At 41.1% G+C, this 12,987-nt stretch overlaps 1 protein-coding gene across 2 annotated transcripts in view; it reads right to left on the bottom strand.

Moving 5' to 3' along the window:
- EPHX2 (epoxide hydrolase 2) overlaps window positions 1–12,487 on the bottom strand; it is a 51,601-nt gene extending 39,114 nt beyond the window's left edge. Inside the window, exons 1-2 of one of the 2 annotated variants that reach the window (XM_019636204.1) lie at window positions 12,256–12,487; window positions 3,408–3,492 (exon numbers count right to left, since the gene is read on the bottom strand). In XM_019636204.1, the coding sequence (XP_019491749.1) occupies window positions 3,408–3,492; window positions 12,256–12,356 (186 nt within the window). In that variant the 5' untranslated portion in view covers window positions 12,357–12,487. The remainder of the gene's footprint in view (window positions 1–3,407; window positions 3,493–12,255) is intronic. The other variant, XM_019636203.1, reaches the window with a different exon arrangement.
- Between the last annotated feature and the right edge of the window lie 500 nt (window positions 12,488–12,987).

Genomic DNA, 12,987 nt, shown 5'->3' with positions numbered 1-12,987 from the left:
CCAAGATTACTCTACCCAGCAAAGCTATCATTTAGAATTAAAGGAGAGATAAAGAGCTTCCCAGACAAGAAAAAGCTAAAGGAGTTCCTCACCATTAAACCAGGATTATAAGGAATCTTAGAGGGACTTCTTTAAGACCAAAAAGAAAAAGAACAATAAAATGGCAGTAACTACATATCTATGAACAATTACTTTAAATGTAAATGGATTAAATGCTCCAATAAAAAGATAGGGTAACTGAATGGATAAGAAAATAAGACCCTTACATATGCTGCCTACAAGAGACTCACTTTAGATCGAAAGATATATGCAGACTGAAAGTAAAGGAATGGAAAAATGTATTTCATGAAAATGGAAATAAAAAAAAAAAGCTGGGGTAGCAATACTTATCAGATAAAACAGACTTTAAAACAAAGGCCACAACAAGAGACAAAGAAGGACCCAGTAATCCAAATTCTGATTATTTAGCTAAAGAAACCCAAAATGTTACTTTGATGTGACGTGTGTATCCATATGTTCATTGCAGCATTGTTTATAATGGCCAAGATGTAGAGGCAGCCTGGGTGGACAGCCTGGATGGATGAAAGGATAACAAGGAGGTAGTACAGATATACAATGGAATATTGCTTGGCCATGGAAGGGAATGGGTTCTTGCCATATGCGGTGACATGGAAGGGTCTGGAGAATATTGTACAGAGTGGAATATGTCAGACAGAGAAAGACAGATGCAATGTGATTTCACTTGTATGTAGAATCTAAAGAACAAAATGAACAAATAAACAAAAGAGAAAAAAATTCATCGATACAGAGAACATTTTGATGATTACCAGATGGGAGGGAGTCTGGGGGTGGGTGAAAAAGGGGAAAGGATTAAGTACAAATTGGTTGTTCCACAGTAATCATGGGAATGTAGGGTATAGAATAAGGAATATAGTCAATAATATTGTAATAACTGTGTATGGTGTCAGATGGGTACTAGATTTATCAAGGTGGTAGATAGGAGGGGGTTTGGGGGCAGGGTGAAAAAGGTGAAGGGATTAAGAAGTACAAATTGGTAGCTACAAAATAATCATGGGCGGGCCAGCTGAGTGGTGCGATGGTTAAGAACTGGCTTGGGACGCCAGAGGGCCCCGGTTCGGATCCCACATATGAGGGCCAGTGACACTGCCCTCTACAGCTANCCTTATTCAATTGGCTTAAAATAAATGAGCACTCATACGACTGGAAAAATAACAGAAACTAACCAAATTCCTTTTCAAGCACACGTGATCTAGAATTAATCTTTTGGGCTAGCAGAACAGATGGAAAGCTATCATAATAAGTTCGGAGAGCTTTGTGTGTCATTTTACAAGGTTAGATGGGCACCAGATGCCTAGATTAAGATCCAGACACTTGTGACGAAGCCTGATTAGGAGGATATGGTGACTACAGGTGAAGATGACTGTACATAGGGAATAAGATATGTGTGCTGGGTAAAAGAAAGTATAAGAGATGGAAATGCATTTTTGTTGAAGGAAACGAGAATGATTTGAGTATAAAGACAGTCTTAGAGTAAAATGATTGTTCTAGAATAAGAAAAGAAAAAGACAGGACAAAAGCTGAAAAGTCTTTTGAAGTTGCAGAAGGGTTGTGTATGTTGCAGAAGGTTCATGGAGAAGGAATTAAAAAACAAAAAATCTTATATATGATCAAACTAACCAAGATTGGAATGGTCTTACTTAACACAGAATTGGAATTTGGCTTTATTACTCTGTTAAAAGGAGGATTAAGTACAAATTGGTTGTTCCACAGTAATCATGGGAATGTAGGGTATAGAATAAGGAATATAGTCAATAATATGGTAATAACTATGTATAGTGCCAGGTGAGTACTAGACTAGTCAGGGATATCACTTAAATTATATAGATGTTTGGCCACTGTGCTGTACAGTTGAAATTAATATAAAATAATATTGAATGTCAACTGTAATTGAAAAATTTAAAAGGGGAGGAAAGGTGAAGGGGAATAAGAGGCCCAAATTTACAGGCATAAAACAAGTCATAGTGATGCATGTACAGCATAGGGAATATGGTCAATAATACTGTGATAGTGTGATACGGTGTCACATGGTTGCTAAACTTATCATGGTGATCACTTCTTTAGGTATATAAATGTTGAATAACTATAGCGTATACCTGAAACTAATACAATATTGTATGATAGCTATATTTTAACAAAAATCTGATATAAAAACACTTTGAGAGGTTCTTGTTGGGGTCACACAGTCTGTAAGTGGGAGCTATGATTCAATTCCTGATCTCTGACCCCAAAGTTCACCCATTATATAGTTATTAATTAACAACTCCCCCTTTCCCCAACCTGTCTGAAAATAGCTACTCTAATGATGACTACCATAGAAAAAAAGAGAGTGAGAGAGAGAGAGAAAATAACAGGGTTGGCAAAGATGTGGAAAAATTGGAACACTTATGCGTTATTGGGGGAATGTAAAATGGTGCAGCTGCTATGGAAAACAGTATGGTGGCTCCTCAAAAAATTAAAATTGGAACTATCATATGGCCCAGCAGTTTCATATCTGGATATATACCCAAAAGAACTGAAAAAAGGTAATGAACAGATATTTGTATGCCCATGTTCATAGCAGCATTTCCCCCAATAACCAAAAGGTGGAAGCAACCCAAGTGTCCACTGACAGGTGAATGGATAAACAAAATGTGGTGTATACATTAAAAGACAAATGGAGCCTAAGTAGCCTTTATCGTGGTATCATTTCCTTCCTACAAGCAGGAAATCCTGTCACATTCTACACTGTGGATAAACCTTGAAAACATTATGCTAAATGAAATGCGGGTTACACAAAGACAAGTATTGCATGATTCCACTTACATAAGGTACGCAGAGTAGCTAAATGCAAAGAGACAGAAAGTTCAGTAGTGATTATGGGGTTGGGGGTGGTGAACAGGATGTTACTGTTTAATGGCTATAGAATTTTAGTATTGCAAGATGCAAAGAGTTCTGGAGATGGATGGTGGTGAAGGTTATACAACGTAAATATACGCATCACTACTGAATTGTGCACTTAAGATGGTAAATTTTACGGTACATGTATTTTACCACAATTTAAATAAAACAATCAAAAGCTACTCTGGCTGTTATAATTCCCTAGCATTGATCTTCAGAAGTTTGAAAATTTCCCAATCCTTGGAGTCTGTCCCTCTGGTTGGCACCAAACAATAAGAACGTAACCGCATGTTGCAAGGCCTCCAGCCCCATCTTGTGAGTGAAGTGCCGTAAGGGGGAGATGGATAACGCAGACATGGTTCTGCCCTCAGAGGGCTATGGTCGGTGCGGGAGATAGGCATGTAGGCATAGAATGCTTTCTCAAGGGGGTCTAGGAGGTGTCCCCTTACCTGGCAATATGTGATCTCTCCCCTCATGAGGCGGCTACTGGAATCACCCAGGCCTCCTTTGTTGAAAGCTTCATTCAGAAAACCTCTGGAAGTCACAAAGAAACAACATCATGAATATTTCACTGACTTCATCACGGTAGCACATAGGGGGCAGACACTATTTATTTATATCCATGGACAAACTGCTAATAGAAAGGCATTCTGTCACGGATGGGAAATGCAAAGTTCAAGTTTGCAATCAAGCTGGGGACATGAAATCACAAGCTAAAAGATAAATACGCTCACAGGTGAAGTGGCTCATGGGGGACCACCCAGCAGAGCGTTTTCAACTGGACGTGCTTCCTGCTTTGCCACTTAAGGGACAAAATTAAGACTGGGCGTGTGTTCATTACTGTTTTCATTTGCACAAGGCATTGCTCCAAAAAGAATGAAAATAGTTCGTAGTCTTCAAAAGCAATGAAACATTTTTTCTGATTTTGATTCTGCACAGATGGTTTCTCAGAGACAATGAAATGTAGTTTCTCATTTTAAAAACAGCTTTAAAGAAATTCTTACAGTATGTAAAAACTTTGGGCATCTGAGCAAAACTTTCACTTAGTCCATCTGCCAGAAAACATAATTTAGATCCAGTTTTTCTTTTGAATTTTGTTATTATGCCCAGAACACAAAAGCTAGCATTTTAAGGGCTGGCCGAGTGGCGCGATGGTTAAGAACTCGCTTGGGATGCCAGAGGGCCCCGGTTCGGATCCCACATGTGAGGGCCAGTGACACTGCCCTCCACAGCTAAGATGCTGAACAACAGCTCAACCTGGAGCTGGGCTGCCCTGAGTCGCCGGCGACGGCGTGGGCTGCAGTCCCTGTGGCAGTGGATTGCCATGGGCTACCGTGTGTAGCCAGCAGCCAGCGTGAGCGGCCAGCAGCCAGCGTGAGCGGCCAGCAGCCGCAGTGAGCGGCTGTCCAGAAGCCGGCGACTGATCTGCCTCGCCCGAGAAGAGTGCAATGATGGTGCCAACTTGGGCCAGTGAAGCAACATCCTCCACAACTAGATTGAAGAACAAAACGACAGCAACTTGTCTGTTCCCCTTCCCCCAATTCCCCAGCACTGTTCCCATCCCCCCAATACCCCAATAAAAATCTTTAAAAAAAAAAAAAAAAGCTAGCATTTTAAAATGAAAGCTAGGAGATCTTTGTTTATGTTTATCCGTATGTTTGTCTATATATGTATGTTACAGATATGGCAGATTTCTACCATTGGATGGTATTGCAAAAATTGATTTGTAATTTCAAAATTGGGTTATAAAGGAACCTTATTCAATTGGCTTAAAATAAATGAGCACTCATACGACTGGAAAAATAACAGAAACTAACCAAATTCCTTTTCAAGCACACGTGATCTAGAATTAATCTTTTGGGCTAGCAGAACAGATGGAAAGCTATCATAATAAGTTCGGAGAGCTTTGTGTGTCATTTTACAAGGTTAGATGGGCACCAGATGCCTAGATTAAGATCCAGACACTTGTGACGAAGCCTGATTAGGAGGATATGGTGACTACAGGTGAAGATGACTGTACATAGGGAATAAGATATGTGTGCTGGGTAAAAGAAAGTATAAGAGATGGAAATGCATTTTTGTTGAAGGAAACGAGAATGATTTGAGTATAAAGACAGTCTTAGAGTAAAATGATTGTTCTAGAATAAGAAAAGAAAAAGACAGGACAAAAGCTGAAAAGTCTTTTGAAGTTGCAGAAGGGTTGTGTATGTTGCAGAAGGTTCATGGAGAAGGAATTAAAAAACAAAAAATCTTATATATGATCAAACTAACCAAGATTGGAATGGTCTTACTTAACACAGAATTGGAATTTGGCTTTATTACTCTGTTAAAAGGACAAAAGTTTTCCAATAGTATTGGTATGCTCTTATTAGGAAATTATAAAGGGAAAGAAAAGATTTTATGTTTTATTAAAATTATTTCCGGTGCTCTGTATCAACAGGTCTTCGATTGCTTAGGTAAACCAAACCTTCTTAATATTAAGAAAGCTAAATTTTGCTCCCAACCACTTAACTTTCTGTAATTGCTTGTGAAGTCTTTAATGGTCACTATGAAGAAAAGGGGGAAATGAAACTAATTAGGCCTATTTGAGCTTTGGAAAGTGGATTTCAATCCAATTGCTCCTCCCTCAAGGATAAAAATGTATTAATGATGATTTGTGTGTATTCTCATTTGGTAGAAGCATCCCCATGTCACATGACTACAACCACAGCAGTTTTAAAATACTTCTCGAAAGGGTTTTTCCTACCTGGAAAATCCCCACAGAGCTCCATATCGATCATGGGACCCACTCTACAAGACAAATTCTATACCAGGTATGCAAAGCTTGGCCAATATTGCAGTATTTCCTTTGTGCTTATCATCTCCAGTCCTCTGGTTTTTATAACAAAGTGATAAGGTCGTTAAAATTCAATTGGTGAAACGTGTTGAAACTCAACCTGCCTTGGCCTTAAATCCCTTCCATTGGTATTGCTTAACCTAAGACCTATTCCCTTTGGTAAACATAGATTGTCCCCTTTTAAAAATCATTACCAGAAGACCTATGTCAAGGAATATACGAACCTGCCTGATTAAGAAGACCACCTGAATTATTGCAAAAAAACTTATAAAGGCTCTTGAAATAAATACAAACTCGCAGAGGAATCTTTTCACAGCATGCTTCTGGGAGATGAAGACATCAAACATCATGGTCTACAACCTGGCGATACGGTCCATGGAAAAGGATGTCCCCACAAGGACTCCCTCCAGCCTCACGGGAAGGAACCAGGCTGGGTATTGTTAACTAAACTCTGCATCCCAAAGTTAAAAGGTATTCATCCATGAATTTGTGTTTTTCATTCTAAAAGGCTCCCACACTTGCACCCCATCACCTGAACACCCCAGCCTATCAGAGACCTCAAGTTAAAGTTATCCAGAGCAGACAACTGCTCAGACAAAAAGGAGATGGTATTTGAAGCATAAGGCTTTTCCCAGGATCTTGGACTCGGTAGTCAAGTCAACTCCCGCTATGCATACTTCTTTTGTTTATTTCATAGTTGCTATAACATTTATTTCTTGGGTATTTTATTAACCTTAACCCTCTCAGATAAGCCAGTCACCTTCCCTATGGTTTAGATGAAGTTATTCCCTATCATTAACCCTCAACTATACCTTACCTCCTAAATGTTGTTTTAATCCTTGAATATGGGAAACCTTAGCATAGAAGTAGTATGCTATAGTGCTTAGCCTCCTCGTGGAACCTGAGTGCTGGATTGCCTTCCGATGCCTGCCTCAGATAACCCCGTAGTTATCTCTGTTAGCAGTTTCTTGACCATCCCTAGCTTTACTGTTGATTTGATAAAACTACTTCCTCCTGGGCCAGCTGAGTGGCTCAGCTGGTTAAGAGCTCGCTCAAAGGTTTGAGCTCTGAGCAACAGCGGTTCGAGTCTGGCCCGAGCTGAGCTGCCGCTGAGCTGCCAACAGGTGGCAGGATGGCTCAGCTAATAAATAAATAAATAAATAAATAAATAAAACAACTACCTCCTCCTGAGACTCATCAGGTTAAGCTGTTTAAAAGACGTCTCTTTTCCCTTGTGTCTACATAACCGTCCTATAACATTGACCAACGTACACACATCCACTTTCCTGATAAGACCCAACCACATCCTACAACTGAGTTAGTGCCTAGTCACCCCTTATCGCATTGCTACCTATATCTTAAATGCCTTAAATCCAGCTGCATCTATTTCAACCCTGACCACTGTAGAACCCCGCTCTGTACAGCCACTATATCAGGAAACAGCACTATTCAGCACGCTCCCCCTCTCTGCTATTGAAGTTGACATTTGAGTCATTTCATCTACCACCTCAGGGGGAAGTTACCAGGGAAAAATTGCAGCCCTACGTTTCCCTTGTAGAAGAAGTTGTTTTGGACTTACATGCATTGTCCCTTATTTCTGACCAGTCAATGAAGCCAAATTTGAATGTTCTGGTAGAAAAATGTACTGATTGTTTTATGAAAGGTATATTACTTTAAATGCGAATTATTTCCTTTTATCTTGCTAGAAGGATTTTTGACCCTCATATTGATATCTGATCAGTTCTCCAAGTGGCAGGACCTGCATCTCAATTGAGGTGATTTAGAGCAACACAGTAAAGTAAAAATTGATGGCTAAAAAAAAACCTGTTGTGTTTGATCTTTATGAATAGTTTAGAATATGTATTACCCTTTTCCCAGTACCTTAAGCTGTATCTTTTCTTACTTCACTCTTGGGGCTAACTGCATTGACTGGAGTTCAGTATTTTGAAGATTACTTCCATTTGAATTTCTTCCACCTCAAGCCAATGTTTAAAAAATGAAGTGCATTTTAAGTGATGTCAAAGAGAATAAGTTGAATATTTTAATTTTAAAGGTTAATGATTCTGTAAATTGTGTTACTGGAGTTTAAAGTATGCCATGTGATGGATTGGTGTTTTTCTTTGAGGTAGAAAGAAAAATCCTTCCAGCTACCATCCACCAAAATGATATTCATGCCCACAACATTTCAGTAGGTGCTATAGAGGATACAGGAAAGAAATGAGGTCTGGTCCTAGTCACTAAGAAAGTGTAATTTAATAGCAAAGATCAAACTGTTATCTGACAATTAGGGAACAATCAGACTTCATTGGCACCTGATCTTAACTTCTCAATCACCGATACAGGAAATGTTTCAACCAGAGACATGGCTTTCTGGCAAATGGGTTTATTGGACAATACCAGCAATAATCCGGTATTTTGTAATTTCTAAATCTAGAAAATTCAATTCATTGCATTCTTTACAGCACCTACCTTAGCCTAAATACTACATTAAAACTAGTACCAGATTCATGACAAAATGATAAAGAAATTGAATTGTTCCTTTTCCACCTCTGAAAGTATGATGATGTTTTCAAAGGGGAGGAATATTTAAAATCTCTTCTAAACGGGATAACATTTATGAGACTAAAGTGCTACCTACTGCACTAACGAGGCACCTAAATGGGGTAACATGTAGGTGAAACCAGGTTGACACTGATATAAACACTTAGAAATTTGGGGGTATTGGGGTTTTACCCTTAGAAATTTGAGATGTTTACTTAATTGGTATAATTCGGTACACATTAGTACTATGTTCATAAAAATTTCGTTCTATTAACCATTACAATTTCACAAACAACTAGTTACAAGGTAAACAGATCATGTCTCTTTGTAAATCCCAGTATGATTCGGTTACTTCTGTGGATGTAAATAGTTTTCTTTTTCTCTAACATTCGTTTATATGTGTAGCAAGATTCAGTTGTATGATTTTTAAATGCCATCAGTTGAAAGCATACAGGACTATGGTTTGTAGTTATAGCTCCTGACTTCCTTCAGTTCCATTCCTCTGAACTCTTCTCAAATGTAGCTCAATCTTGGTCATTTCACCATAGTGGCAAATAAAAATTGGAGATTAATATGAGAACAGCCACTTCCTTCGAACTGTAGGACAGTTCTATTTACAGTAGTAGGACAGATAATGGTGATAAATACCCACATGTTTGCTCAACTTGGATTTGCTACTAAATGAGGTCAGGTCAGATTTTGTGATCAAATGAAGTTAGGTCAGGTTTTGCTGCTAAAGAATTAAAGAAGAACAAAACAAAACAAAAAAACCTTGGTTTGGGATAGTGTATCAATCACAATTATGTCTGGGATGGGAGAGGAACAGGGAATGGTGAAGAAGAATTTGCAATTCCTTCTTTCCATGATTTCATTCATTTGAATATTTCATAATAAGAATGTACTTTAGTACTATTCACGTAATTAAAACCCATATGTAATATATATATTTTAAAGTATATTAATATGTACTCTCTGTTTCAAAGAGTACACAAAAACCCGGAGTTACAAAAAGCAACCACAGACCCAGAAGCTCCTGGAAGCATTCAATAAATATGTCCTGAAATAGTAAACAAGACATGAATAAGAAATCCTGGTTCTCAAACACTGTATTTGCTGATCACTTGTGTCTTTTACTCAAAAAACATTTAGTGAGCATTGCATATGGAAAGCAACTCAGGTTCTAAAATATATATTTTCGTAAGAAATTGACACTTTACCACCCCTAATGTTCACTCCAGTGGCACGGGGCAGACCCTCCACAATGAAGCTGTGTGAGAGGTACTAAATGAAGCGCACACATCAAATCTGGATCTCAGGGAACTGTTCTGGCTCCTCCAGGTCATGTCAGCCTCAGTTGCTGAGGTTAGCACCATCTCCAGCACCCTAACTCTCAGAGGACCCTGGTCTGGATGACCAGACTGAGAGTGGAGCCCTTCCTCTCTCTCTTCGTTCCCTCCTTCCATTGTATGATGCTGGAAGAAGCAGCGTCTCCCTGGTCCACCCTAAGTCTTCAACAATCTCTACTTCTGGAGCTCGTGACTGCCACTTGGGCCCCCATCATCTTGTCCTCAGGCAGGTATTTACAGATGTCATGCAGGTCCCTCACCTGCTCCCTCCCCTCAAGGTTTCAGCACCAGGCTTCCAGGCTTCCTTTGTCCTCCCCTGGGCCCCGCAGCCCAGGTTCTCCATCTTCCATGCCAACAGCCCTGCAAACTCCTAGCTCAAGAAGGTCGTGTTGGCTTCAATTCCAACCTCCATCAGGCTTCTCCATCAATCCACACTGCTCCACCTCCAAGCTGCCAACCTCTCGGATCTTACGTACTGTGAGTGGCAGCCTCTTTCCTCTTACCAAAGGTACTTGATCCATCACCCCAACAATCAGCTACTTTGAGTTAGAGCACCAGTTATTTGACTCCCTGTCCAACCCATCTCAAAATGCCTCAGAGAGCCACTGGCTATCAAAGCAGGTACATGCTCAGCGTGACTTTCATGTCACATTGCAATGTAGGCCCAACCAACTTTCCCATTTCTCTTTCGCAACTCACCTCCTCTGGCTACACTAGAATATCTGGTGTTCCTGTGCACATTCCATGCTTTCCACCTCCTGGCCTTTGCTCTTGCTGTTCCCTCGCCTGGAAAGTTCTCCCTTCGCATCTCTCCCCATCAGCCTCCTATCAGTCTTCTCAGGGTCTGCCTCGATTAAGGCTTTCCTGATTCTCCTGATCAGACCTAATCTCTCCCTTCTTTGAACCACCTAAGAGCTTTGTGCCTCTTCCGGCATTGCCTTCATCCTGAACGTGGGCTGTCTGTGGATGTCTGAGATTTCATTACCAGATGCCAAGCAAGTGGAAACGGGCCCTTCAGGCTCACCTTCCGCTGAATTAATGACTTCATGGTTGGTTCAACTCCACAGGCCGACAAGGGTCATGTGCTCTGACCTCCTGAGATCAGCTAGCTTTGCTATGACCAGATTTTGGCTGCTGGGAACAATCCTAATCACGGTAAGAGGGAGTATGTGAGTTAGGTGAGTCTGTGCAACACTAGATAAATAAAAGATGCCCAATGCATCACTTTGCATATACATGAGACTTTTGTAAATAAAGAAATATATCAGGGGTGACGGGTTAGCTCAGTCATGGTGCTAACACCAAGGTTGCTGGTTCGAGTCCTGCATGGGCCACTGTGAGCTGCACCCTCCCTAAAAGAGCCAACTATGCCATTGTAGCACGAAAGCAATGTGTAATCAATAACCATGGCTGTTCCCCAATAAAATTTAAAAAAAGAAAGAAACAGCAGGTGATGGCTGGTTTGGTATGAAAGCTCCAGAATGGACAGGTGAACTAAAAAATGACCTCAAAGTACTGAAGATGAGAGCTGGCATGGACCCAAAAAGGTTTTACAAGAAAAATGATAGGGATGGCTTCCCTAAGTACTTCCAGATTGGAACCACTGTTGACAATCCAGCTGACTTCTACTATTCACGAATTCCCAAGAAACAAAGGAAGAAAACTATTGTGGAAGAACTGCTGGCTGATTCTGAGATCAGAAGATATAACCGAAAGAAGTACTCAGAGATCATGGCTGAAAAAGCAGCAAATGCAGCAGGAAGGAAGTTTCGAAAGTAGAAATTTCGCAATTAAAATTCACCAAGCCAGTCACAGTATTTTACATCCCCCCTTTATTTATTTACTAAAGATGTTTTTGAAAATTAACACCATCACATAAATTAACATTACTGGTCACATTTATATATAGGGACTTCTGTTTAGAAAAAGTTGATTTGAGAGAGAATCAATCACTTGCCCCTTACAATAAAAATAGGTGTGTCTACAAAAGACCCACCCATGCTTAGACCTTTTAAGGAAAGAAAAGGGAAAGAACCTTAACCAATTTAAGATAATTCACATTTTTGTAAAGTTTTCAATGCTTAGTTATTTAAATAAAATTGAATTAAACATTAAAAAAAAGAGAAGGAAGGAAGGAAAGAAAGAAAGAAGGAAAGAAAAAGAAAGGGAGAAATGTATCAGGCAAACAGTTCAGCTGCCCATCCACTTTACTTGTTATCTAATTTAACCCTCACAAAAATGTCCAAGGGAAGGTATTTTCTTATTTTAAGATAGGCGGGTAGCTGCCCGGTTGGCGAGTAATTCCTCTCACTTTAGGAAAAGCTTTTACTACAGAGGGCAATTTTGGAGTCCTTGGCGAAGTTTAATTACTTAGCATTTAGAAAGACAATGTATCTACTTACACACACTGGTATTTTAGGGCCGGGTAATTGTTTTAACCTTTCGCAGGGCTCTCGAACTACAGCAATCTGAAACCAGGGCTGGAAGTCCTGAAAGGGAATTTCTCGGCAGGAGTCCCACCCACCCTCTGCTGCGCCGATCCACCCACGCAGGCCGGGCGCCGGGTCCCCTCACCTGGGCAGCGCCAACTTCTCCGCCATGTGGCCAAGGGTGGTGGAGAGCGATGGCAGCGCCAGGACCCCGTCCAGGTTGAACACGACCGCACGCAGCGCCATGGCAGCCTCCAGGCTTCCCACAGAGGAAGCTGGCGTCCAGGGCTGGTGCACCGAAGCCTGGGAGCAGAACTGGAGCTGCACGCTGCGGAAGCTGTGCAGCTCGAGTCCGCCTCCGCCCCGCCCCGCCCCCTGCCCTGGACCTGGCCACTCCCACTTATTAGCCTCGGCCTCAGCCCCGCCCCTTTTCTGAACTTCACCCGAACACGTCGCCTGGCCACCCCTGGTTACGTCCCTTGTTCTGGTCTCGCCCGAGTCGCGTCACACCCGACGCTCCTTTCTTTGGTGTACCCGCACTCGCACGGACTCCAGCTCCACCGCCTCCGGGCGACTCGGGGCTAGAATCGCCACCGGATGAAACGCCTTCTGCCACCTAAAATGAAAGTCCAAAGTACCCACAGTGGGTACTTGAAGAGGCGGACCCAGGCACTGGGACCCGCTGACCGCTTAATGCAAGCTTGCCAGCCTTTCGTGTGTGTGTGTGTGTGTGTGTGTGTGTGTGTGTGTGTATCCAAAAGCTTCTTCACTCAATGTTGGGATCCTTCTACATCCGCTTTGGTTGACATATCCAGTAAAGTAATAGCTTTGTTGGCCTTCTTTTGTAGATTTGGTAACTTCTATTTACAGATCCCTC

Source organism: Hipposideros armiger, unplaced genomic scaffold (assembly GCF_001890085.2).
Source record: "Hipposideros armiger isolate ML-2016 unplaced genomic scaffold, ASM189008v1 scaffold_27, whole genome shotgun sequence".
NCBI lineage: Eukaryota > Metazoa > Chordata > Mammalia > Chiroptera > Hipposideridae > Hipposideros > Hipposideros armiger.
The sequence above is the reverse complement of the archived record's forward strand: the minus strand, read 5'-3'. Positions and strand labels throughout refer to the sequence as shown.